We start from the raw sequence: 27,338 nt of genomic DNA, 5'->3' as shown, positions 1-27,338 counted from the left end.
CCTCCTCACTCTGCTGTAGAGACGCGTGTCATCCACTGGCCTGGTTCCTCTCGGACTCAACCCTCAACAGTAAGTAACGCCGCCTGACAGTCTGTGGTCCAGCGTGTGTGTCACTGCCAGGGACTCGAACCACGTTGTGGTGACATGGTGATGTCACATATTGTGTGTTTAACGTTGCGCAGGGACTCGGCTCGTGTTAGCCGAGGCTAGCTGGCGGCTAGCTGAACTGGACAGGCTAGCTAGTGCTAACGCTAACCGGCTCTGACGTGTTAAAGGTTTAAAATGAAAACAATGCTTTGAGGTCACGCGTTCAAACAGATAAGTTGTTCTATATTTATTATATATATCATATTATTGTGAATATGATAAGTGTGTCACGTTAAACCTTCCGGTGACAGAGCTGCATCACAGCTAATGGAACATGCTGACAGAGCTAATGTTGCTGTTAGCTCACCATGACGACATGTTACCGAGTCAAACAGGACGTGACTCTGTGACAAGTCATTACACGTGTGTGTTCACTGTGGAGTCAGTGAACAGGAGCTGACCTCATGGGAACCAGTTCAAATCCTCCATGTTCTGTAAAGTCACTGGTTTCATCTCCTCTCAGGCTCCAGGAGAGTCCAACCTGGAGAGTGGGGTTAATTCATAATGTGATGTTCAGCTGCAAAATGCATGAATGTATTTTTATTTTGTCACATTTCTGCAATAATATTTCAAATTACTCATTAAACACAACCTGGACATAGAGAAGCTGCAGAACATAGATGGAGAAATAGATTGAGGACATGAAGCAATTCAATAATTAAACTATTATTTGAGTTTGACAAAGATCTGAATCAACAAACCTTCGTTTCTCTTCATGGTTCCTGCACGTCTGTCCTTATTGAAATATTAAATCCTGCTCCAGACAATATCTTTAACCTTTTAACATGATTATCTTTGTGCTTTTTGTAAAATGTGTGGATTTATTGATATTTTATCACGTTTCTGTCAGTCCTCCCCTGCTGTATATAATCATAATTACAGATATTATCATTTATTACTCATTAACACAAACCTTATCGAGATAAGCAGTAGAATATAGATGGGTTTATGGACGGGGACTTAAACCAATTGATAATTAACCTAGATATTTGGGTTTGACACATGCATTTTACATAATATCCAGAGATCTGAATCAATGCACCTGGTTTTTTTTCTTCTCCAGGATATATGCACGTTTTGTAAAGTAATTTATTTAATTTTTCTTTGACGTGTGAAGAGTTAAGCCTCCAGACTGTCTTATTTAAATAAATTAAAATTAAAACTGGCCGGAAAATCTCTGCTTCAGCTCCCAGAGCTCCACTTGTGTCAAAATCGCACCGTTGCACGTGCTGACATGTACGTACTCTACCAGGATCACACACTGCGGCTTATTTTGAGTTGATCCCACAGACACAGTCGTGCTGCAGAAATATGAGTGCACCAAACGTGTGGCTAAAAATAGTGCCCAGCAAATCAAATACACTATCAGCACACAAGTAATGACATCTAAAAACTGAGTCGTCAATAAGAGCAGCCGCTGCAAACTAGCCCAGCCAGGAGAGTTGTTGGGGAAAAGAAATCTATAATCGATTTGATCTCGTTAATATTTAAGATTTCTTCTCATTCATCATCACCCCAAACTAAAGGCTTTATTTCTTGTTGACTTCTTGCTTGGGACAAATCTTTAACACACAACTTCTTTCCTCTCATCTTGCATTCAGATTTTGACAAGTGAGTATTTCTTAACACACGTTCTTGTACCTCTCTTTGAGTCTTTATCTACGTCGTCACAGCCACTGTATTGACTCGCTTGTTTCGTAAGGTGGTGATTGTTGAATTTCTTTCTTAATGGCTTGCGGTTAACTGGATGAAAAGAACGTGTTGAGCATTTGACTCTGATACTAGTTTGAGCTCAGCAGCTTAACCAAGCAAGGTGAGTCAAGAGCTTGGATATGGTTTTAAAGCATCAAGTAGAAATAACTGTGTCCAAATTCATTTCATCTGTGTGTTTGTGTTGGATTTCCTGTATTGCAGCAGGATTACGTCGCGTCATACAAACCACAGCTTGCTCTTTATCTGATTTGTTAACAGAGAACCTCAGAACCCACTGAATCAGCTGCTTTGCATGTGGGAGCATGTCGGTGCTTATCAGTAATCCGTCATCAGCTTTTAATTTATCTAGACAGCTTTAATATTTTTCTTTGAATAATCACATCTTTTTCTTTCCTTGCACGCTCATGTCATTTGTGTCAAGATTTGTTAAATCTTGTGATTGATTTCGTATTAAAGGTTTGAAATAGTTCTGGATGGAACAAGCAATGTTTTTAAATTTCTTTACGTTAATGGCTGTTGATAGAACTGACTGTTGCAGTAGTTTGCGTATAATCAAGACAAAAAAGGTCTGTCTCGTTTATCGTAATGTTAAGGATTTGTTATTGAAATGTAATGATGCTATAAAATAGAGCAGATGACGCAGATCTAATTCGATCCATTTGATATACTCTAATTTTCTTTAATTTTGAAATCAATAGAGCTCCTTCAGAGGAAGATGGATGTATTTTGGCTAAATTAATTGAAACAGTTCATGTTAAATCTGTGTCCGAACTCTGAACACAGGAAGTCCAAGTCATCTCTTCACAAGAAGGGTTGGGTTTTACAAGCATGTATTTGTTTAGCTTGTCATTGTCGGTTAGCAGGAAAATCTGGACTGAAAACCACAAATGCCAGAGATTCCTGTACCTGCTTGTACCTTTTGGGTCTGTTAGCTCATCTGGTTGCTCATTTTAGTTCATCTGCATGGTTTCTTTTCTATCTGCTGCATGTGTTTTGCTTTGTATTCTACATACAGCTCTTTGAAAATCTAAATTCAGTGTCTGACACTGATTGAAATAGATCAGTTCCTTTTTGTGTTTCTAATCCTTCCTGCGTCTCTCTAACTAATCCAAAAGCTTCTTCCTGTTATTCTCTTTTTTGTTTTCCTTGCAACGGATCAAAGATGATGTCTAAGAAGACCCCCCAGTGTTCGGCAGCAGATCAGTCGGAGCACGATCAGCCTCCAAACCACTGTCAAGTGGACCGGTCCTCAAACGCAGCTCCGGGCTGTAGGAACAAGACTGAATCAGGTCAGAGAAACGAAGAGACGGCGTCATCTTCCCCGGAGAGTGGCAGCATGAACGGAGATGGCAAGCGCAGTGGCAAAAGCCGCCGCCGCAAGAAACGCTCCTCTAATCCCGAGAGCAGCGCTGAAGAGAAGGCCAACAGTGAGACCAAGACTCTGGAGAAGCCACAGAAAAGGCCAGGCAGCCATCTGAGCCCCGTGCCGCTCTGATCGGCCTGCAGTCCGAGTGTGGGAACGTGTGGTTTGAACGCAGCATCTACGAGCGAGCCGAGAGCCTCTATCAGTGCTGGCTGGCGGGTTCCTCCAACGGGACCACCCAGTCGAACCGGTCCCCTCCGGCCCCGAGCAAACACTCAAACTCTCCATCAACTGCGGCTCCATCTGTCTCTGGAGCGGTTTGCCACCACGGCGATCAGGTGGCCTGTCACCATGTCGTTGAGGAGGTGTGGGTGAACAAGACGACCTTTGACCAAGCAGAGCACCGCTTCGCCGAAGAATCTGCGCAGCCATCCGTTCCAAACTCTCTGGACCTCCCGTCCCCACCCAACCGCTCCACCGCACCCAGAACACCCGACGAAGGATATCAATCTCTGGCGCCGACCCCTGCGACCCCTGTCCAGCAGGCAGCCGTCACGCCAACCAGTCGACAGTCGATTAACGGACTGCCTCGCTTCACGGTGGAGCTGCTGCGAGAGGTGTGGCTGGAGAAACCACTGTACGACCGCGCTGAAGCCGCCTTTTACCAGAATCTATACGGCAACAATTCCTCCAAGCGCTCTGGCTGCGCCTCCTCGTCCAGAAACGGCGAGCACCCTCAAAGCCTTGTAGAAGAGGAAGAGGAGGAGGAAGCGGTGGCGGAGGAGGAGGTAGTGGAGGAAAAACGCGTGGTCCAGCCGGGTAAAGCGGAAATCTTTCACGCCCTGCACCCGATCCAAGAAGAGGAGGAGCCGGCCGAGGTCCCGGAGAAGGAAGAAGCGTCGGGGGTAGGAGGAGTCTGCTACTTCCTTCACCCAGACAACGAGCGGGTGTGGCTGGACAAGTGGCGGTATGATGCTGCAGAGAGCCGTTTCCATGGCTACAGTGGAGATAAAGCCGTGGTGGTGGGGAAGAAGGGTCGGAGGCCAGAAGCCGACGCCTCGTCAGCTGCCTCCACGGCTCCACTGGGGGACAAGTATGAGCAAACTGGGAGAATGGAGCCGCTCCAGACGTTTCAGTTCATCTTTCTTTTGATTTTCTCTTTACGCCATCGTGTGTTTCCCCTCTTTATTTTGTTTGGAATGTGTGAGTTTTATTTCTCCTTGTCTCTTATGTTTTGGTTTTTCATTCGTCTTGGTTCATTCATTCTTTATTCCAGTATGATTTTAATTGTCTCAAATGACCGTTTGAACGGAATCATTGTTGTGTTTTGCCAACTTTACTTTTTTTCAAGGTTTGATTTTTAAAGTTGTGTTGGAATGGTCTGTTTGTGGGGGGTGTGGATAAAAGAATATATAGAATAAGAATTTTACAGATGGGGGAAGAAAATACGATTTTACAGCTAATAATTGTGAATATAGTTAACACTTGAAGTATAATTCACTGAAATATTAGTAGTAATGTATATTCTTCTTTTTCTTTTTCCCTGACTTCCTGTGTCCTGTTCAAACTTCCCTCTTTTCTCCTTCCTCACTCTTTCCGCTGTAGCACCATGAACTTTCTGGCCCAGGAGAAGATCTGGTTTGACAAACCTCGCTACGACGAGGCCGAGAGACGCTTCTACGAAAACATGAACGGCTCCTCACAACCAGCACAGGTAGAAAACACAGCAGGGATTCTTTGTGTTTTACTATATATTTCAATAAACTAGTTGTTCTTAGACTTCTGACCAGTAGATACAGAGGCATTAAGTTTGTAAATGTAAACACAGAAAGTTAAATTCATGGATGAATCGACCATTGACTTGTGTTTCTTTGCTTCTAGGACGCTGGAGCGAACAGCATCCTGCAGGACATCGCACGGGCTCGGGAAAACATCCAGAAGTCTCTCGCTGGAGTAAGTTTCTGATGTTCACAACTTTTCTCTTAGCTCACGTCAAAAAGTCTGAAATAATGTGAAACTGCAAAGACAAAATGTTCGTGACACACGGTAAATGCTACTTCTCATTTTACTTTATTCTCGTGTGACAGAGTTGTGTTGCTTTATTTGACTAAGTTTTGATTTACGCTGTCACGTTGTGTGATTTCATTGGTGGGTCTGTACAGTAAGTGTTAGTGCTACGTGTCGTTTTGACTTTCTTTAGTTCTCTCTCTTTTTTTACCACGTTGACCTTTCAAACTCAGATAAGAGGCAGATAAGAGAAGTTGTGTAGTTGGTGTGTTAACCCATTAATGTCCATGAAGAGGTTTTTTATAATTTCCTTTGCAGCGCTGATGACACCGTCTGAGCTCTTTTGTGTTTCATGTACGTTTCTAAGTTGAAGTAGAGGAGCTCTGTCTTTTGAGCTGAAGACAAACAAACCTTCCGTGCGTGTGTGTGTGTGTGTCTCAGTTTCTAGACTTATCTTTTCCCACAACCCTCCATCTCTTCATGTTGTCGTCTTCGCTCCTGAGCATCGTTCCTTCATCATGTACTTTATCCAGTTTGCTCCTCTTCCCTGGTGTTTTCCTTTTTCATATCTGAAACCCCCCCCCCCCCCCCCCCCCCCCCCCCCCCCCCCCCCCCCCCCCCCCCCCAGCTGAAGACGACACTGTGTCAGAGAGGGTCTGCTCAACCTTCCATGAGCCAACACCCAAAGTGTGTAAGTGCCAGCAGACCTCGTGTGTCCCCGGAAGCTTCTCCGCTGCCAAACACTTTGTCCCTGCGCCACCTTGAGTTCACTAGAGTTCAACTTTAGAAGACGTTTCTGTGTGGAGTGCTGTAGATGCAGACTAATGACGGTAAATAAGGATGGACGACGCCCCTTTGCTTCCCCCCCCCCCGTACAAAACTGCCATCTTGCTCTGGTGACGTCAGTCTGTAGTGATGTGAACCAATCACAAGTCAGTCTGAGCTGTCAATCATGACGTTACAGCCCATTTATATGGCAGCAAATAACTAATCAAAATCAAACTTCTCAGAATAATTCAAATCTGAACTTGCATCAGTCTGATGACGACCTAAAATTATTATTTTGTTATTTGGCCTGTGTCCCACCTGCTAACATGGAGGGGGTGGGGTTTATGACCTATACTGCAGCCCACCACCAGGGAGCAATGCTCTGGCTTCACACTTGGAAGCTGTCAAGTCGCCCATCTTTTATTTACAGTTGCTGATACAGACGAAGTAGCTGCTTCATCACCCTTGTGTTTTCTATCAGAGTCCGTCTACAGCTCCTGTCTGTGCTGCAGCCGTCTGTAGATGGACTCTGGCTGTGTGCTGTGTGTCGTGTGTTTACACTTTAGGTTTAACAACCCTGGGTTTGACAAAGCTACTAAATCAGTCATTAGGTGTTTGTCTCTGTATTCATCTGCTTGTCTTTGTGATCTTCTCGTGCAGAGCAGCACCAGCAGCAGCAGCGGTGCAGCAGCTGATCAAGGAGAAGTCATCTCTCGCATCAACAGCCTGGAGCTGGAGAACCAGAGCCTACACAAAGGTGGGTGTGTTGTGTTGTTGTATTTTCTTTTTATCCATAGTTATTTATAATAAAGTTTGTGGTTAGACTTTAAAATATCAAGGCTCAATTTCATTTCGACATCTTAGGAATCATTACCAAAGTTTCTTTTTAATATATCGGCCTCGACCCCCAAACCTCCTTATAGGTCGGGCTCTATATTAACTCATGACTCTGGTTTGACTCTCTCTCTCTTCAGTGGTCGACAACTTGCGGGCGGCGCTTTCCAAACTAGAATGTCGAGTTGCGGTTCTGGAGAAATCTCCTGTGACCCCGGCTCCTGCTCCTTCAGTCCCCTGCACAAACGTGAGTTTCTCCATCAAGTTCAACAACTTCAATTATCACCTCCATTACTTCAGCTGCAGGAAAGTGACTGAAGCGTTCTGAGTAACCGAGGTTTCTCCCTTCAGGGCACTTCTGTCCAGCAGAAGACCAGCGCCCCAGTTGAAGAGGAGGAGGAGGAGGACGATGATGACGACATCGACCTGTTCGGCAGTGATGAAGACGAGGAGGCAGAGACCCTGAAACAACAGAGATTGAAAGAGTACGCGGAGAGGAAGTCCAAGAAGCCCACCCTCATCGCCAAGTCCTCCATCTTATTGGATGTCAAACCTGTAAGTCTCTGATTTTACTCAAAATGAAGTGTTGACATCTCCCACGACTCTTACACTCACCGTCCTCCTCCCCTGTATTTTCCAGTGGGACGACGAGACGGACATGGTGAAGCTGGAGGAGTGTGTGCGCTCAGTCCAGGCCGACGGTTTGTTATGGGGCACGTCCAAGCTGGTTCCTGTGGGTTACGGCATCAAGAAGCTGCAGATTGCGTGTGTGGTGGAGGACGACAAGGTGGGAACGGACTTGTTGGAGGAGGAGATCACCAAGTTTGAAGACTTTGTAAGTAGTTGTTTTTTAAAGTGTTTCTACAGAAGTCACACTGTAGTTTTTCTAAAACTCTAATGTCTGTATCTGTTTGCCCACTGTTGCTCTGTGTGATGAGGAACATCGTGGTGGCTGTATAACCGGTTTCTCTATGTTTGGTTTGCACTAATAGTTCTAATCATACGTCAGCAGCTAAATTGAGAATCTACGTCAGCACATTACTGACGTTCACAGGCGTCGGCCTCGTTAAACTTTATCACAACGTTCTGCTTGGTTTCATCGTCTGAAAGGAGATAATTTATAAGAAGAAGGTTGTGGACAGACTTATCTTTAAGAACTGAGGAGATAATAGACGTGTAAAAAAAACACCAGTAGTGAAGACGAGGCTGAAAAACCACAAACTCAGAGCTTCTTTATCAACTTGCTTTTTATTGTTATGGTTGAAATTAGGACACTTGGGTTTGACAGGCAGGTTAAAACAAAAACTGAACATTATAACCTTCAGGAAGATCATATTTATCAGTATTAGATAACCTGAAGTTAGGTGTACCTATTAAACTGGCACAGTCGGTACATTGCTGCATAAATGAGGCGTAAACAGAAGTTTATACATTTGAAATCTTGTTTCCGCGACACGTTCACTCGAGTCTCACCAGTTCCCTGTTTGCTCTGTTTCAGATCCAGAGTGTCGACGTTGCTGCTTTCAACAAGATCTAATCCCGGGCTGTCTTTTTTTTTTTTTTTTCTTTGTTCCCGTCTTTCGTCACGCCTTGTTTCTCTGCTGATTTGTGTCAACGGTTAATAATAATAATAAAAATCCAACTCGAGCACTGAAGCTACTCTTGTCTCTAGTGTTTTTTAATCACAGGTTACATAATTGGTTTGGTCTGTTTCCATTACAATAAAATGAAGGTGAAAATAGATTTAACACTTAAAATGTCGTTCTACAGACAGAGACTAGTCCTCCTCTTTCTACTGAGCCACTAATCCTGATGTGCAAACTGTTAAACACTGAGGTCTGTGTGTTTGTTTCATCAAAATATACATGACATATAAAAATAAATTCTGTCTCTTACAATGTAGTTGGATGACCTGGCTGGATAGCACACGAGGTAATGTTTAGAATATGGGTGAAAAGACCCTTTAACACACGAGCTGTTGTCTCTGGGGAAATGTCCAAATAATTGGGTCTGGACATTTTCTGTTGTTTACTTTTTACACATGAAGAATGAAGGAAGGAAAATGTCCAGAACGTTCATCCTGAGATATTCATATTCTCTGGAAAATGTCCGTTACTGAGGCCACACGAGTCGTTGACAGGGAAACGTGATGGTTCGACATCACGTAGTCTGATCCCGGGCAAATGTCCCAGCCGTCAGTCAGTGAGGCATCAAGTGTTAATATAGTGACAGTTTCACAATCATGCACTGATTATATAGAGTCTTTTACATTATATACACATCTAGTTTTCAGTAAAGTAACGGCATCAATGCTAGAGCCGGACTCGTCAACTAATATTTGATGAATTAAACGCATTAAAAACAAAGGTTTAAATGAGTAAAAGGCTCGTTTATATTCTGAACTACAATAAACATTGAGGCTAATAAAGTTAAATGTAGTGTGAAGAAGCCTGCATATCGATATGAGTATATATATATATATATATATATATATGTGTGGATAGGTTAGATTTTTAATACGATTACAATTATTAAAAAATGCCACATTGTCGTTTCAGTACAGAAATGGTATTTTGTCATTCTCCTGAAAATAAAAAAAATGACGTTTCTTTCATTATCATCTGAGGTATCTCGTCTAGTCCTGAGTGAATTTTACTAAATGATATTCAAACCACTGACCCACACAGCGTCTCGATGTCTGTGCTGCGTCAGTCCACCGTGCAGAGGGTGACAGTGGATTCGGATCCCAGCCACGCCGCAGCGTAGAGGGGCAGGTCGAACTTGGTCGTCACCCTGTGCAGGAGGACGACTCCTCCGGGCGTCACCATGAAGAAGCAGATCAGTCCGGCGTCGTGGTCCAGGAACACCCCGACCCTGCGGGACAGCGAGCTGGAAGCCGCCAGCGCCACCGCCTGCTTCTCTCTGCCATGGCAGAAGCTGAAGGAGGAGGAGCTGCAGCAGAGACTCCAGGACAGGAAGTTGTGTCCCAGTCTGCACTTGTCAGATGATCCCTGACGACAGAGAGTCAACGATTAAATCGGACACACGACGAGAGCTGAAACAAAACACAATCCAACTTTTTGACCTTAAAGCAGCAGCTGGATTTAAAAGAGTCTGATGTGTGAGTGTGAACAAGGAGAAAGTTTCCATCTGTTCTCTGTCACTGGTGAGTGGGTTCCATCTCCTGTGAGAAGAACTGACTGAGAGTCACAGCTTCAACTGTCACAACCAGCTCCAGTTGAAGAGTGAAGCTGAACTGAGATCAGTTCAAAAGACTCAGGAGTTATTAAAAACCAGAGTTTATCTCCAATATTCAGCAGGAAACTGTTAAAATATGAAGAATCATGAACAGAGTTTGGTGGATTTGTTACAGCAGCAGCTCTTCTGGTTTAAGAAGCAGAGGATCATGGGTAATATTTCAGTTCAGTGAGTGGAACTAAACAGTCTGAGCCCAACAGAATCAATCACTGACTGCAGAGGGCGCTGTTGCTCAGTAAAAAAAAGCATCACGTTGCATTAAAAACACATTTTGATAAAAAAGTACCTTTCTTTGAATGTTCTCGTACGTGAGCCCCAGCACCACCTCGCTTCCCTCCCACTCCGCCTCCCAGTAGCTGCGGCCCTGCAGCCCCTCACGGCACAGCACCTGGCACCAGGTGTCGAAGCGATCCGGGTGGTCGGGGTACGGGTGAAGTTCTCCGGTTCGACTGACCACACGGTTCCCCCCCGTCAGAGAGAGCAACCTGTGAGCCGTGAACAGGTCCAGAGAAAGAGAACAGAAGTCTGCCCAGAAGAGAAACACAAACTTGGACTTCATTTGTATTTCATACAATCAATATAATAAAATACTCAATAAAAGGAGTAGATAAAACCAGAGGTGAAAGGTATTTAAGGCAGAACTATTCTCAGTGTAAATAAGAACATGATCAAATAAATAAAATCATATAGAACGATATACCTACTAAACAGAAACAGATAAATACAGAGAATAGATACACTCTGATTAAAGGTCTGACCAGCGTCTGGTGGATGAGACTCACACTGAAGCAGTTCACTCCTGTTGTTCAGAGCCGGGGCGACTGGAGATTTACCAGATTCTGCAGCTGCAGGAGTAAAAGAAGGAGAAATCCTATGAAACAAGTCAAACCAGAGACACAACGTTTCCAGTAGGTTTTAAACGAAACATGAATCATAGCAGTGACAAGAAACTGACGATCTACAGACGTGTGTTTCTCTTGTGAACGTTACAGCAGCACATTTAATGTTTAAATCATTTTACATGATGTAATATCTTTTAAAAAAAAGATTCACTCACCTTCGTCGACCTGTTTCATCTGCAGGAGGTTCACAGATTTCACTGTGAAAACACGACAGCAGAACTTTACCCAGTGACGCCCGAGAGGAGCTGGATGCACTCGTCTCTCATGATGTAATGTTTAAAATCGAGTGGGATGTTCAGATGAATATAAACGGACCTGCAGCGGTGATACTTGGGAATTCTCTGAGATACAGACTCTGCAGCTGCTCCTTCAGCTCTGAGATGGCTCGTCTCACAGGCCCGAAGGAAACATGTGGACAGATCGTCAGAGAGCGGTTTGCTCCTGCAACATCTGGACCGAGGTCCGACTGACACATCTGCTGCAGGAGATACGGCAGCAGCAGTCAGAACTGAACTCAAACACGAGACCGTGATAACACCCAACTCAAAGGTGTGTTTCCACCATCACCTGTGAGATCAGGTGTCGGTCCTGACTGAGCGACAGCCGCTCCAGCTCAGCGTCTCTCCTCCTCAGCTCTGAGACCTGCTGCTCCAGGTGCTGCACCTGGTTCTCCGCTCGAGCCACCTCAGCCTTCTCCTGAGCCCGGATCAGCTCCTTCATCTCGACGCGGCGACGCTCCACAAACTCCAGCAGCTCGGAGAAGATCTTGCTGCTGTCCTTCACGGCGGCTTTGGCCTGACGCTGAGGAAACAAACGCTGACACTCAGTCGGTTGCATTGGCAGCTAAAGGTTGAATATACGATATTTACTGCTGCTACATGTCGCAGCAGCCGCACACTTCCTTGAAGTGCATCGTAACATACGACGTCTTTTTCTACTCACAGACAACGAACGCAGACTTTGTTTCAGTTGCTGAATCTCCACCTCCCTCTCTTGGATCTGCTGTGCGAGACGTCTCCGTGTGTTTCCCACCAGCCTCTGGACGAGAAACCAGACGTGACACGAAACAGCTTTATTATATTGAAGAAATGACATTTCATAGTGATGATTGGTTCCTTTAAATAAGCTGCGAAGCTTGTGTGTCTATTCTTATTGGTTGAAAAAGACTATGTGACGTCATTTTCTGACTTCAAAGTGTATTTTATTTTTTATTTTACAATCTATACGATCTTTAGGTTGTGTCTAAGTCCTTTCATTTGCTAAACAATACCTGGAATAATTAATGTTGAGTGGAAAATATGTTTTCGAACCATTTTCTTTTTACAAATCAGCTACCAATCCTTTTGAAGTAATATTTGACACACACATTAAATACTTTGTCAGAAACCTAAGGAGGAGACAACAGCTAAAGATCAGCTGTGAGTTGCCTCACCTCTCCGTCTGTCCTCTCAGGACGGACGGAGGACACATCGAAGGTGGGGTGCTCGAAGCTCTCGTACAGAGGAGGAGCCGAGGGGACCGGGCTCAGCTGGACGGAGCCGAGCTTCTGCAGCATCTCCACCAGCAGCGTGTTCCTGCCCAGTTTGGGTCTGGGACTGAAGGACGCTCTGCACTGGGGACAGCAGTACACGGACTGACGGTCCCAGTGGCTCGTCAGGCAGCGCATGCAGTAGCTGTGTCCACACGGGACGGTGACCGGGTCCGAGAGCTGCTCCAGACAGATGGAGCAGGTGAAGCTGTCGGGGTTCATGAGAGGAGGCTGAGCCATGGGAGCTGGAGAAAACAGGACAAACAGGACAAACAGGACAAACAGGACAAACAGAGGGAGGAGGGGACAAATGAAAACACGCCACCTACTGAGGACGCACAGAAACTACAGGAAACACACATTTATTTATTTTATAATATCAACTGAACAAAGTTAGTAAGAAAGTTTTTTGTGCAATTTCAATATCTTCTGCATTAAATCCTATTTACAGTGTTTACATTGTAGATAGTATACTACAGTAGTTGAACTGATGGAGGATTATCTGATCTGATCTTATCTTCATTTCATAACTCATCTTCTTATTGATTATAACTAAACAGGAAGATGATGTGATGTAAATTATGGGATGAATCATAAAGTAAAGGTCTTTGCAGAAGTTAGAGATCAAAACAACACGAGACTAAAGAGAAGTTCACTGACCTGAAGTTTAGCTGCAGAGTCCGTCCTCGAATTTTATATTAAAAATGTTTTATTTATAACGTATATTAATGTAGTTTGTGACCGAGTGTCACAGATTGTCTGCAAACATAAACAGGAGGAAACCGGAAACAGGAAGTAGGAGCCGGAAAAGGGAAAGTGAAAAAAGACGGTGTGGAAAAACAGCTCAGTTTGAGTTTCACTGCCTCCTGCTGGTGAAAATACAGAATCACAGAGTTATATTTATCTTTTATTATAATTAACTGAAAATAAAGTTAATGAGTTTAAAATAAAATGAGATTAATGGTCTGAATTTAAAGTATAAACAAACAGTATATTCTGTATTTTTAAACATAGTTCAATTCTACATTAATTCATATATTTCTCACATTAATTTATTAAATTCTTGATGTATTCAGTTATTTATACATTCATAAACTTAGTTTTACATTTATTAATTCATGTAATTCTTAATGTAATCATTTATTTTTACATTTATTAATTTCTACAAGCATTTTTCAATTTCAACATTTATTTATAAATTTCTATATTTATTTATTCATGCATTTATTTTAAGCCTTCATTTTGTATGAATTAATTTCAAAATTAATTAACAATTAATTACCTTTTATATTTATTTAATCATTTCGACATGTATTTATTTATGTATTCATACATTTATTTCTACATTTCTTCATGAATCATCTCTTTATTTATTTATTTCTATATTTGTTTATTTATCTCTACATTTATTTGTTTATATATGTATTTCTACATTTATATATTTATGCATTAACACTTTGTTTGTCGATGTGTTTTCTTCTTCTTCTTGTCACTTTACTCAGCAACAGATAAACTCTTTGTTTTTCTGTCATGGAAATAAACATGTTCATCAATTCATTTATTCTGAGACCTTCAGGACCTTTTGTCCACATTGGTCTAAACATCCAGTCTCAGTGATCATTGTGGACTTTGGAAACAGTAATTGATATTAAAAATATATATATATATCTTACCCCACAGTCCATTTAGCAAATGTTGATGATAATCAACAAATAATCATTCATTTTCACTTTTTGTCACTTTATCTTTTCTTAATAGCATCTCTTGTCCACTAGATGGAGCCATGACTATGGTATACAGGGGTTGCATCTGCATTTGAACCAGTGATGGAATCCCACCACACAGAAACATGAGCACATGTCTGAAAGGAGCTGGTGGAGCTGTGGTGAGTGGAGTTCACTCACAGAACATTTAAACAGGTTCTCCTCTGAATCCTCGGAGGAGAACACGTTGCAGTGAAACCACAGAGTGTCTCCTCTTCACTTCATCTAACTCACAGATGAAAGTTACACTCAAGACTCAGTTTGATGGACAATCTACTGTGAAATGTCCTCAGAGGAACATATAGTCTGAGACGCACCTCGGAGAGTAATTCACTTTATACAGAACCTTTAAAAACAGTTATTACAAAGAGATTAAACTGAAGCTGTAAAACACTCTGACACCTTTACTGTTTTTATTTATCTGTTTGCGAGGCGCTGGTTTTATTTTCAGTCGGCTCCTGAGGGAACCCACCTAATGCAGAGGAGAAGAAACGTTATAACGTGTTTAGTCTAATTCTGGCTTTTCCCTGTTGTGACAAATATAATCCCTCACTTTGCTCCAGTGGGGAATCTGAATAAGAAGCTGGGAACAAATGAAAGAGTTCTATCACTGTGACAGGTTTCCTCTTCTGCCCTGAAGACAGATAAAAGCTTTACAGCCTGAGAAGTGGCTTTTAACGGCTTGTTAGAGTAACAGTTTCTGCAGCGAAGCCCCCGAGGCTGATGTTGCCACAGTTAACAGCCTGTGAGTCTGATTATCCGTCCCTGCGTCCTGACGCCTGGTTTAAAGGACCCTCTCTGACAGCCTCCCCTCCCCCCCCCCCTCAAAGGAGGCCCCCGTGTGGTCTTCAAGAGGCTGCAGCTGCTCCCTGGCTGACACGTGGACGGATGGACGGACGAGGGGGAAGACAGAAGATGCTGTGAAGGAAAGGTGATGTGAATATTCTGTCTGTCGACCAGTTGTGAGTGAACAAAAAGACAAAAGTCAGGGTGAGACGTTGGCGCTGGAGCTATTAGTGTCTGAGATGTCACCGGCCCCCGAGAGAGGGGGGGGTGCAGACGGAGGGGAGGAAGAAGAATAATGAAGGAAAGGAAGGAGAACAACAAGGGAGTCCGGACAAAAGATATAAACATATAAACAACACAAAAACACAATTTCTCTCTTAAATTCTGTAACTTTTTCTTTCTCATATATCACACACAGCATCTACTGCACTTCTGTCCGTCCTGGGATCCTCACATGAGGCGGATAGAGAGATGGATGGAGGGATGGAGAGAGAGAGAGAGAGCGAGATAGATAGATAGATAGATGGATAGATGGATAGATATATGGATGGATAGATAGATATAAATATAAGATGAAAAAATATGAATATACAATGGAATAATAGTTATTTTGTTGTAGTTTTAGTCTTGTTGAGAGTTAAGGACAGACGATGATTGATTGATTGATTGATTGATTGACCCAGTTCCACAGAATTATGACAGATAAAACTAAGCTGAATCATTAGACGTGTATCTTTCTGTATGAAGCAGCCATGGGTGAGGTTAGTGGGAGGATCTTTCTCCATCAGTGCGTCCATCCATCTCTCCACAACGTGTTGTGTTGCTGTTGTCGTCAGCAGCAGCAGCAGCTTTGATTATTAGTTTTTCTGTGTGTGCATGAAGCTGATTTGAGGCTGATTGCTTCAACACTTTCCTCTCAGGTCGTCTTTCTCTGCCTCTCGCACACAAACAGAGTCGTAATCTTTCCCCCATGCAGATCAATAAACCTGATTAGAGCTGCATCCCTCCAGCTGGCAGTGACTAATGCTCCGGCAGAGCCCGGCTTTCTCCTGAGAGAGGAAGACAAACCAGGCACAGTGTGTGTGTGTGTGTGTGTGTGTGGAGTCCAAATCACCACTTCTGGCTTTCCCCCACCATAATAGTTCATTAATCTGCACAATGTGAAATACTCTCATTGACTTGTTTCCGCCTTCAAACTGAACAATAACAGTGACGCACTCCTTGAGGAGCCAGTTGGATGTTTCCCTCTTTCGAGACGCGATGAGAAACAGGTTTGACAGAAAGAAGAAAGTGAGACGTGAGGAGGAGAAGCTTCACAGTCCGAACCCGTCAGTCACCAAAGTTTCATAAAACCTCCATCACGACCGTCACCAGAGAAACTTCTGCTTATTTAAACTAATGCAAACTTTACTTTTAACCATTTGTTGCCCTGTTGTGCAGAACTTTGTACTTTATATAAATAAATACGTTATGATTATTGTTATAAACAACACAAACAAATGTTAAATGTACATTATATAGATATGAGATCGTCGCACTCATGGCGTCACGAAGAAGATCTCGTTTTTTATTTTGACGCCGTCCTGGAGACGACTAATTGAAAAGCTCATCTGCAGCAGCTCTGTGTGATCGTGTGCTGATTTCCCTCCCAGATAGAAACACTGGGACGTGAACAACATGCACCAGTCCAACTCCAGAGGAAAACATCTGCTGCTCTGACCTCTGGGTTGAAACCATCGTCTGTGGAACTGTAAATAAAGACGGACGAAGCGTCTCCAGCGTCAGTCACTGTCCAGAGACGAAGCCAAAACATCCTGGATTCGAACGCTGCCGCTGTCACAGTCTGTAGCAGTCGGGGGACGTTGCCATGGTAGCGAGGTCCCGCCAACACCAGTCCAGAGTCAGTCTCAGCTGTCAATCATGACCTTGTTTTTAAAGCAACACATAACTAACATCAAGACTTTATAAATACAGAATTTGGTCCATGTCCCATCTGCCAACATGGAGGAGGCAGGGGGTTTATGACCTATGCTGCAGCCGGCCACCAGGGGGCCATCCAGATGATTTGGCTTCACTTGTGGGAAGCTGTGATGTCGTCCATCTTTATTTACACATTCATTTACTTTTGAGATTCTGGTAAAAATTTTAAACATTTGGTTTTGAAGCCCAGTTGCATTATGGGAAACGTAGGATCCAGTTTGTCTCCTCTGCTGCTTGATGAAACTTTCAAACGAGAAAAAAAAAGAGCAGCGACTCTAATAGTTTCTGATTCTGCAGAAAACTTATTTCCCACGGATGAGACGATGAACTAAAGTCATCAGTTTGTTTGCGTTGGGCTGAATCAGCGTCCGACACGATGCATTATGCACGACGGCCTGGATCCTTTGTAGAGGATGAATAAATGCATCACGTCTGAATTATTGAACAGCGACAGGACCTGTGTCTGAGCCGACCGGCTGTTTACACCCCCGATAGAGACGTTCGGTATCAAATCTGTCTCGTGTCTTCGTCTTGATTCTTCCTCTGTCGGATTCCTGCAGCTCTTCCTACTCACGCGGCCGGTGGACACGCGGAGACGCCGAGAGGACGACCAGGATTTTCCCCCAGAATTAGGACAAAACACATCATGAATTAAACATCAGAGAAGAACTTCGGCTGCTGGAAAAACAGACGATCGACCAGAGGCAGGACACACAAGGGCCCGTCTGTGCTGGAGACTGACACCGATTTGAAGGGAGAACAACTGACATCAGCTCCATCGAAACAGGAAGTTGGCTGTCAGCGTTAAGATGGAGACATAAAACACAGGATATGACCAAGAGGGGCTTTCCCCCCCCCCCCCCAGAGAGACAAAAACAAAAAGTCGAGACAAATCAAGAAGCTCACGATTTAAAGGTCTATTTCCAGTTTTTGTTTTTTAAGGATTACAGAAGTGATTCCATCCCCCACTTTAAAAAAAACCAAACAGATACATTAAAGAAAATAAAAGTCAAAATCAGCGATTCATTTTTGATTTCTGTAGCATATTTTCAATACATAATTCACTTAATTTGCAGCAGTGAAAAGATAAAAAATCGATGATAAAAAAAAAAATCCCAGGTTTGTGCAGCTTCCTTCATTCGTGGTAATTACTGACATCACGTCGACTTTGACAAAAACAAAAACAAAAGAAGATTCTACACTTTAACAACAACAACTAGATTCTACGTCTGAATATTAAAATATCAAAATAAATCACTTTCCTTCATTTGTTAGAGCGAGAAAACAAGTTGCATATTCAAAAGGTTGACGTAAAAAAAAGAACGACGATATATTTCTATAAAATGTACAAACGCTTGATTCCTTCATTGGAAAAGAGAAAAGAAATCTGGTGTAGTGGTTTTTTTTGTGAAGCAGAATTAAAAAGCTATTAGTTTGAATCTGTGAGCAGCTTCTTGTGGCTCTTGATTGTGCGTCAGTGTTTGGTTTTGTTCAGTCAGGTTCAAACCGACTGGACTCAACACAACCTCAAATCAAAGTTCAACACAAAAGGTCACAAAACACTTTTTTGTCTAAATCCGCTTCTCAAAGTTCTGTCGACTTCGGTCGTTTCACGCGTTTATTTGTGTGATCGTGTCTCTAAGTTTTTCTCACAGGTTTAAAATGAGCTGACATGTGAAAAGTTTGTCGTTTTCTTTTGAGCATCAATCAGGATTCAGCACAATGCTGCGGGGCTGTCAATCACAGGAAGCACGTCGGCTCCGACTCGAGCTTTTGAGCCTTAAAGTTTTGATTTATATAATATATAAACTCACAGTTTGAAGTGAATGTTTATGGAGTTTTCAGGTCAGTGGTTATTAGGTTGTATTCGAATAAAAGCAAAAACATATGCAGCATCATAAATATCAAAAGGATCCTGTTTTACCGGGTGTGACTGAAGTTATGGTTTCGTCTCCAGTGTTGAACTTTGTGATTTCTCAGGATAATTAGAATAAAAATCCAAATCTCTAATTTTGGTTTCGTTAGCACATTCGTTTTCATTTTTAAAGTGAAATATGAGAAAAGACAAATTGGGAAACAGTTTTTTTTGTTTGTGATTTGGGTGAAATGACTGATGTCCCAGTTCATCTTCAGGTTATTTACAGCTCTATAATAAATGGGGATCTTTCAGACACTTGCAGTGAGAGAGACAAGGCTTCTCTTCTCCCAGAGTCCGGCTCCAACATTCCTCTCATTCCTCCGGGCTCGGACCTGAACCGCAGCTGCAGCCGCCTCCGTGTCCGTCTCCGTGTCCGTCTCCGTGTCCGTCTCCGTCTCCGTCTCTTCTGGGAACTTCTCTCTGTCTCTGTGCTGGGTTTTTTTCCGAGGTCAGGAAAACCCACTGGTCATTTCTGGAGGCCACCGGTCACTTTCCGATCCGGGATCATGATCCGTGTCTCTAAAGTCAACTTGAATCCAGACATCCACACATGCACGGAGCAGATTCTCCGACTACAGCGTTATAAAAATACTGATTGTGCTGGAACATCTGGATCCTGCAGAACAACTGGAGATTCAGGAGCAGGTTGTTTTTTTTTCCGTCAGCGTCGAAGATTCAAAAACAAGGACGTGACCTAACATTAGAACATTCGATGCTCTGACTTTGGTGAAAAAGGAGAAAGAGGAACAAAGACTCTTCTGTTTGAATTATTGCTTCTTCACGCTCAGACAGCTCTTTATAAAGACCACGCGTCTGACTGAGCTGATGATTTGAGGCTTTGGTCTGTCACTTAAAGATCTGCTTGAATAAACTACTCCTCTTTCTTCTCTCTCTCTCTGACGACAGCTAATTATCTCGTCTCGCTCTTTTTCGCTCTAAAACAACTTTTCCTCCAGCTCGCCCTCCACCTGCCGCCTCCCGTCCTCCCGTCCTCCCGTCCTCCCGTCCTCTCGTCCTCACGCTCTGTCGGGTTCGGGGGGGGTAAATAAACATCCCCTTTCACTTCAGCCAGTTCAAAAGGATTCACCGGATGGACACACATTCATTTGTTCTTTGCTGATTGAAGGTTAAAACAAACGTATTAAAATAAAAAGAGATAATTAACTGACTTTATGTCCTCGTGCTTCAAGACTCGGTGTGTTTCTGTCAAAAGACAATATCCAAGAGTTTGTTCTGAAAGGTGGTTTCTGTCAAGTTTTGTTTTAGATATTTGATTGTATAAAAATAAGGTGACACACGTCCTGATTGACAGCTGAGGTACACAAAGGGCTCAAGATGGCCGCGTCAGTATTCTGGATATTTTGGCTTCATTTCTAGACAGTGGGAGGAAGTGGAGACACGTCGTCCATCTTTGTTTTCAGTCTACGGCTGAAACTGCTCCACAGAAGAGATTTGTGGTTTATTAAGCTCTAATAATCGTTAGCAAACATAATCAGCTTTATTAGCAGGATAGAAAACTTTAAACTACAGCGTCACTATTGTCAGTTAAACCAACGAGCTGCTGCTGATTTGTCGGATCGACTATAATTAACTGGACGACTCGTCTGAATTCTGCTGATTGGCTGAAGTAGTTTATGTTTACGTCTGCTTCGTGCTGCTTCAGCTCCGACTGAACTGAAAAGACGATTCAAAACGAAACATGAATTTAATATGAAGCCGAAGGTCAGAGGTCAACGAGGCGTCCGGACCTGATGTCACTCTGACAGAAACACTTTGAACTGACGGGACTGAAAGAGAAGTTCTCCCCCGAACCTTCACCTCCTGCAACACATCCACCATCGTTCAGCTCCTCCCACTCGTCTCCTCCTTCTTCTTCTCCTCCAGAGTTTTCTTTTCACGCTGCCTTTTACAGTAACTCTGGTCTCATCTCACCAGTTGCACTTTCTAACTGGTTCCATAGCAGCTTCCGTTTATAAATGAATTTTACGACTAACATGTAATGAAATGTCCCTTTAAATGGATAAAAAAATGATTTGCAATGAATCGATATAAAAATCTGTTGAACTGTTGTTTTACATTTTCAGTTCATTTTCAATATATATATATGATATATGAAGCTTTTCATCTAAAATGTTCCATTTAAATGGATATTTCATGACATTAATTACATTCATCATTAAATCATCTGCTTGTTTTAAAGCAGACGTGACATTAACATGTCGTAGGAGATAAAACATGATAAAAACATTATTATTTTACAGCTTTGATGTTTTTCTTAGTTTGAATCTGAGCCTTCACTGAATTAAACCTTACGACGAAGGATTAGGGCGACTAAAGTTTGAAATTCTCGTAATATTATGAGTTTCTTCTCAAAACTGAAAAAATACTGAAAACTAATAAAGTTAAACTTTAGTATTTGTCTCTTTATCCCTCGTCCAGTGCGGCTCAGCCTTGTTTTCATTCGTTAAAAAGACGCTCGCAGTGATTTGTTGACCTGACGTCTACAGATTCAGATTTTATCTCCACGACCTCTAAACTCATCCGCTCGTATAAAAAGCTGCTAAAAAGTTTGAAAAGCATCAGATCAGACCCTTCTTCCTGGATCCGGTAATAACGTGTTCCCTTTTCCCAAAGCGAAGCCGGATACATGTAAAGAGTTTGAATTCATGCTGCGCGAGGAGAAAGGTTCCAAACTTTTTGAATCACACTGAAAACGTGTCTGATCTCCGTCTGTGCTCGTCACTCAAACGACAGCAGGTCCGGATGCGGCTCCGCGTCTTCGGCGCTCACCGCGGTGCCTTTACCACAGGGGGCGCCGTTCCCCAGCAGGGCCTCCTCGCCCAGGCTGATGCGGCAGGCGGTTTTACCCGAGCGGGGGGTGGAGGCGAGCCGCACGTCGGGCCCTGACGCCTTCTGCCAGACGTCGCAGGGCGGGGGGTCTTTGTTGATGAGGTCTGGGACAGAGAGCTGCAGCTGAGGCTGACGTTCCTCCACGTCTCCGTCAGCTCGCCGGCCTTCTTCCTCTCCTCCTCCACCTGTCACTCCATCCACCTTGCTGCTGCTCCCTGTCGACTCTGAACGAGCCAACGCTTTCTTCTCTGCAGCACCCGGAGGCGATGAGACGCCCGTCGACCCGTCCCCCTCCTTCTCGCCCTGCTGCTCGTCCTCGCCGAGCCCCGGCTCCTCCCGGGCGAGGAGCGGCGTCTTACCGGGGGACGGGAGGAATGAAGAGGAGTCTCCGGCGTCTGGAGAGGAAACCACGGGGTCAGAGGAGATCATCATGTCCTGGGTGGTCTTCAGCGCTCGAGGGAGGCGCTTCTTCCCCGACGGCGGTGGTGGGTCCAGCCGAGGGAAGGAGTCGAGGGAGGAAATGTGACTGGAGGAGAAAAGAGGAGAGGAGGCAAAAACTTGTGAGGACGAAGATGCAGAAACCACAGATCAATGTTTCTGGAACAAATCCACAGATTCAGACACAGAAAAACAACCAGAATCGTACGAGTCTGATTATTTAACCAAGTAATTCATACAAAAGTGAAGTTCCAGCTCCTCTGATGCGTCATCACTAATTTAAAACCATGTGACAGAAAAAACATTCAATTATTCAGTTTTTCTGAGCCAATGTTTAATTTAAACTTCTTTTCACCTGACACTTCTTTCCACAAAGGTAATTTAATATTTGTGCCCACGACGAGATAATGTCCTTCACTGCTTTTATCATTAAATTGAAAAATGTCGGAAGTCACAAATTATTTTTAAAATGCAGAAATGGACAAGAAACGATTAAAAGAGAATAATGATAACGTTGGGTTCAGGGTTAGAGTTAAAATTTGGATTGAGATTAAGTTTGGAGAGGATATTGTTCAACTGAGTGTGTCTATGTGCACGTACACACACGTACACACACGTACACACACGTACACACACACACACACACACACCTGTTAGCAGTAGTTGTGTTGAGTTGGTCCATGCGGCCCCACACGGCACCAACGTTTTTGTTGACCTCAGTTACCCCGATATCTCCGAGGTGGCAGGACTCCTTCCTCCTCAACAAGTCATTCACCTGGAAGGGAGCAAGGAAGGAGGAAAGGAAGGAGGAAAGGAAGGAGGACATGTGGAAGTTACGTGGTGATTTTGAGCTCAGCTTTACCTGCAGTCGTCGCACGAGCAAACGCGAGTGAACACAACCCACAAGTATTCACCTGTTCTCCTCCAAGAAACAACTGGAACGAGTGCAGCGAACAGAGAAAGCATTCATCAGCTCAACTAACTTCGCATTAACATCATGACACCTGTTTTAGAAAGAGGAGGTTTCTATAAAAGTCCTGATCAGAGGTTACAGGATTTAAGAACCCACACTCGTTAGGACTTTCTGTTTGTGTGTTAATGTCAAACTGACCTTTGCCCCGACAGCCTTTCCCAGGTTGATGGCGTTCTTCAGCCTCTGCTGGCCTCCGGAGGACGGGGACTCAGCGGTGCTGGACCCCAGGTTGGGATTAGACGATGCCGGGGTGCGTCGGGCCGAGGGCTGGCCGGGCCTGGAGATCTGGGGACTCTGCTGCTGAGCGGTGGAGTTCTCAAACATGCTCTGATCAACTGGAGGAGAGAAGAAGAGAACAGGTGTTAAATACACACAGCAGGATTTAACACAAGTTATCTGTGGTGGCAAAGCTGCAGAAGCTTCAGGAATCGGACGACATGAATGAGATGTTTGCTCTGGGATCCGCAGCGTGCTCCCCAGTTTCTCTCCTGCAGACAGTTTTCTGTTTTGTCATTTGTTAAATCTCCGAAACTCTGCAGGAAACACTACATCTCAACATGTGTTACAACAGCTGGGAAGTGCACGACACCGAAGGGATTTCTTCTCCTTGTTGTCACTTAATGTCTCAATTTGAATCCAATGCAGCAGCTTTGAATTCAGACGTCTGCTGTCAGCCTCCACGCACTCGAAACTCTTCACCCCAACTTTACAGCCTAAAGGGGGGGAAGACTTTCTGCAGTTTTTTGGGGGGAGAAATCCTTTAAGTGACCAACGATAGTGTTGCTGCTGTTATGAATTCATGAATTCATGCATGAATGAACTGCGGCACCTCTGCTTGAGTCCTGCAGCTTTGCACCAAACACACTCGTGTTGCATCAGGGACAAAAGGGATTTCACCAGAGGACAAACAACATGCAGGGTCCAGATGGCAGAAGAGGCAACACTGTACATCTCACGATAATAAACAAAGCAACTGCAGTGACACATGCACACGAATCACAACAAGAAAATGAATCAGAGGACGGATGAAAACACAAAGTTCGGAAACGGCAGAACAGAAATGGGAACTTGTCGGTCCACGTGAGACGGACGTTCTTACCTCTTGGAGAGAAAGGTTTCTCGGAAGGCATTTAATGAGACATAGAGGAATCACATTTCAGATCATTTTACGTTCAAAGAAGCAGATTATTGATCCGTTTGTAACGCGAGTTCATGTGTGAGAGCCGGAGAAGAGGAAATATCACCTTTTGGAGCCAGGCGCACAGAGCATCAAAAACACGAACACTGACATAACACAGAGAAGTATTTCACTGATCATAGATCGTAAATAAAGACGTGAATCCACTTCCTGCACGAAACTGAAGCAGAAATATCTCAAATATGGAGCCATCTTGCAAGAATACGAAAGAAATAATCGCTGCTGCACGTTGTTTGTGTAAAAATCTTTCCATGAGAGACGATCGGAGCCGAAGTCGATAAAAACCTGCGTCTCCTGCCGAGTGTTTTGACTCGAGAGTGAATGAAGATTGTTTCCATTCCCGTTGCAGACAAAAGCCAGATGTTGGTGGGTGGTTTTGAGCAGTAATTTGGTCCATGTCCCATCTGCTGACATGGAGGAGGCAGGATTTATGATCTGTACTATAGGGGGCGATCAAGATGGTTTGGGAAGCTGTCATGTCGTCCATCTTTATACTCTAAGTCCAAATCTCTATATGTACAAAAATACTTTATCAAGAGGAGATACGACTCAATATTTAGCGTCACTTCGAGGAAACAGCAACAAGTTCGTGGCACCTGCTCGTAACAGTCATCAAACTGCAGATCAGTTACTGCAGCAGAGAAGTGAAACCACATCAAGACTCAGAATAAATGTAATTACAGAAGAGAGATCAGTGTGTGTGTGTGTGTGTGTGTGTGTGTGTGTGTGTGTGTGTAGCTGCAGGTACTGGAGCCACATTGTTCTGTGTTTGAGTGCATATGAGATTATGTTGTATAATAGATAATTATAATGGAAATGTGCGCAGTGCAGGCTGCTGCAGCATCTGAACGTGTAACACAATCCCTACTGCATTTTCCTTTCTTGCAGTTTCTATTATAACTCATAACTGGCTCTTATTAAATATTATTTTAAAAGAGCCTCGAGTCGTGGTGACCTCCACTGTTAAAGGTGAAATCAGCTTTTGTTTTTGCTGCAGTCGATAAACCCTTGACCAGTCATAACTGTGATTAAAGACACACACACTTCATTTACATGCGTCAGGCCTGAAACGCTCCACCAAGGTCAAACACGTGTAACGAGTGAACGACAAGGTCATCCACAGATCTCAGGATCGACGGAGTCACATCACACAGACGATCAAATCATCCTGATTGATCCTAACACACGTATTCTTCCCCCCCCGACCTCCGGGTGGAGAGCTGGTGACTGGACATCGAAACATATTGAAAGTTTTACAGGTTTTTCCCTTCTCATGCTGCAGAGGAGGTGAAACCTGCAGCTTGGAAAACGAGTCCAGTCGGCTTCACTTACACACAGATGTGATTTATCATCTCTCTTTATCACCGGGGCTTTTCCTCTCTGAGCTCTGAACAAAATGCAGATTCTGGGTTTTGTCACAGGCGGTGGAATAAAGTCCTGTGTTGTGCAAATGCCAGCGCCCCCCACTGGGACTGGAGGTCGGTTTGTCCTGGATACACTGGGATCCAGTGAGAGACTCCACAAATAAAACCTGAGGTGATGGCGAAGGAAGAATAAATACCAAATACCAGTGTTTATCTATGAAAATATACATCTAGTATAACTTGCCCAGACCTTTCCAGGATTATTTAAACTTTCCTCATATTACAAGATACTCTAAGGACTTTTCTTTTCCATATTGACAGACGTCCCTTCATCTGTACATGTTGAAATACAGAGGATCATCTCTTCTCGTCATGTTTCTAACACGGAGAAGACGAAGACGTGGACTTGGAAAGACGAGGAGATTCCGGAGGTTTTGGTGACGAGGGCCGACGCCGGTGTTGATGTGCTGTAAACAAGAGCACTTGATGTTCTGCTGCTCTGCCTCATCTGACTGTTCTGGAAATGTTCCCCGTGGTGTAGATCAAAGACTGGAGCAGATGAGAGAGCCAATAGTTCCCTTCATGGATTTCTTTTCCAAATGGAGCTAATGATAGAATCGCCTGGAAAGTGCAAATCACACTGACTCTGTATAAAAACATGTGCATCCTCTCTGTGTTCAGATTTGTAGAAGTCGTGACTCTGAGGCAGAAGTAAAGCACCTGAACTGCCTCGATGAGCTGCGTGTCACAGCGTGCGTCTCCTCCCCCCCGGCCACCTCACACCGTGTGTTTGATTCCCCTGCACAGTCAGACCCACAGTCTGAAAACCTCTGCACTGGAGTGTAAAGACGGACGATAACACTTCGGAACCTCGGATGGGAGTGAATGGAAAAGCTGAAGATAGTTTAACTGAAGAACTCCTGCAGCAGGTTTGTTTGTTTAATGACGACTGTACCACTGGCTCATTAGTGTGTGTGTGTGTGTGTGTGTGTGTTAATTACAAACAAGCCTGAAGGATCTGTAATTAAAACTGAATTGAGGATTTCTTTCTTTCTTTCTTTCTTTCTTTCTCTCTTTCTTTCTTCAGGAGCTCGACAGCGTTAGTCAAACACAGCAGCTGAATTGCGGAGGCTGTTCTCAGTGTTTAATAAATCACGTCACGGCCCCCCCCCCCCCCCGCTCCCTCCAAACCTGCTGGTGATTCGTGGTTAAATTTCAATAAGCTCGCCGCATGTCATCAGTCACTTCCCGAGCAGCGAGATGAGAGACGGAGCCGTTAAAAGAGACGTTTATTGGGCTGAAAATAAAAAAACCATCAACACAACTAAAGCAGATTCTCTCTCTCTCTCTCTCTCTCTCTCTCTCTCTCTCTCTCTCTCTCTCTCTCTCTCTCTCTCTCTCTCTCTCTCTCTCTCTCTCACTCATGCACCGCGGGCAGCGGGCGAGCGGCCCACACTGAATCAACTGAAATGATAATGCAATCCTCTGCAACATGAACCAAATTGGAAAATCTGCCCTGAGAGGAGGAGTTAGAGTTAATCCGACAGT

At 43.8% G+C, this 27,338-nt stretch overlaps 3 protein-coding genes across 5 annotated transcripts; 1 reads left to right on the top strand and 2 right to left on the bottom strand.

Moving 5' to 3' along the window:
• Positions 1-3,022: 3,022 nt before the first annotated feature.
• On the top strand, positions 3,023-8,489 carry LOC117760165. Its single transcript, XM_034582977.1, is given in 12 exon segments — positions 3,023-3,287; positions 3,290-3,568; positions 3,620-4,316; positions 4,829-4,937; positions 5,105-5,176; positions 5,859-5,937; positions 6,360-6,369; positions 6,661-6,755; positions 6,973-7,079; positions 7,184-7,387; positions 7,473-7,667; positions 8,331-8,489. Coding segments are annotated over 12 exon segments (2,151 nt in total). The 3' UTR covers positions 8,370-8,489.
• Positions 8,490-9,328: 839 nt separating this feature from the next.
• On the bottom strand, positions 9,329-13,323 carry LOC117760154 (tripartite motif-containing protein 16-like protein). 3 transcript variants are annotated; one of them, XM_034582961.1, is made up of 9 exons: positions 13,181-13,323; positions 12,425-12,848; positions 11,935-12,030; positions 11,554-11,793; positions 11,308-11,464; positions 11,145-11,189; positions 10,873-10,917; positions 10,377-10,615; positions 9,329-9,843 (listed from the first exon to the last, which is right to left on the bottom strand). In XM_034582961.1, the coding sequence occupies exons 2-9, from the start codon at positions 12,758-12,760 to the stop codon at positions 9,541-9,543; spliced, it is 1,461 nt and encodes a 486-aa protein (XP_034438852.1). In that variant the 5' UTR covers positions 12,761-12,848; positions 13,181-13,323; the 3' UTR covers positions 9,329-9,540. The 3 variants fall into 3 exon arrangements, with proteins under 3 accessions (XP_034438852.1, XP_034438850.1, XP_034438851.1); XM_034582959.1 differs by having other exon boundaries at positions 10,873-10,935; positions 11,148-11,189; positions 11,308-11,470; positions 11,560-11,793; XM_034582960.1 differs by having other exon boundaries at positions 10,873-10,935; positions 11,148-11,189; positions 11,308-11,467; positions 11,560-11,793.
• A 7,564-nt stretch (positions 13,324-20,887) lies between these two features.
• Positions 20,888-24,489, bottom strand: LOC117760163 (uncharacterized protein C1orf226). The gene is made up of 4 exons (XM_034582975.1): positions 24,328-24,489; positions 23,367-23,563; positions 22,906-23,030; positions 20,888-22,343 (listed from the first exon to the last, which is right to left on the bottom strand). Exons 1-4 carry the CDS (start codon positions 24,356-24,358, stop codon positions 21,707-21,709), a joined length of 990 nt encoding a protein of 329 aa, XP_034438866.1. The 5' UTR covers positions 24,359-24,489; the 3' UTR covers positions 20,888-21,706.
• Between the last annotated feature and the right edge of the window lie 2,849 nt (positions 24,490-27,338).

This window comes from Hippoglossus hippoglossus, chromosome 4 (genome assembly GCF_009819705.1).
Source record: "Hippoglossus hippoglossus isolate fHipHip1 chromosome 4, fHipHip1.pri, whole genome shotgun sequence".
Classification (NCBI taxonomy): domain Eukaryota; kingdom Metazoa; phylum Chordata; class Actinopteri; order Pleuronectiformes; family Pleuronectidae; genus Hippoglossus; species Hippoglossus hippoglossus.
Note: the sequence above shows the minus strand (reverse complement) of the source record. Positions and strands in the feature narration are given on the sequence as shown.

Excerpts from the sequence above, each read along its gene's own strand:
- LOC117760154 (XM_034582959.1), bottom strand. The coding sequence starts at position 12,760 with ATGGCTCAGCCTCCTCTCATGAACCCCGACAGCTTCACCTGCTCCATC. Across the intron at positions 11,794-11,934 it reads AAAGTCTGCGTTCGTTGTCT|CGTCAGGCCAAAGCCGCCGT; the intron begins GTGAGTAGAAAA and ends TTGTTTCCTCAG. Across the intron at positions 10,936-11,147 it reads GATGAAACAGGTCGACGAAG|CTGCAGAATCTGGTAAATCT; the intron begins GTGAGTGAATCT and ends TTACTCCTGCAG.
- LOC117760163 (XM_034582975.1), bottom strand. The coding sequence starts at position 24,358 with ATGCCTTCCGAGAAACCTTTCTCTCCAAGAG. Across the intron at positions 23,564-24,327 it reads GAAACCTTTCTCTCCAAGAG|TTGATCAGAGCATGTTTGAG; the intron begins GTAAGAACGTCC and ends TCTCTCCTCCAG. Across the intron at positions 23,031-23,366 it reads GAAAGGCTGTCGGGGCAAAG|GTGAATGACTTGTTGAGGAG; the intron begins GTCAGTTTGACA and ends GCTCCCTTCCAG.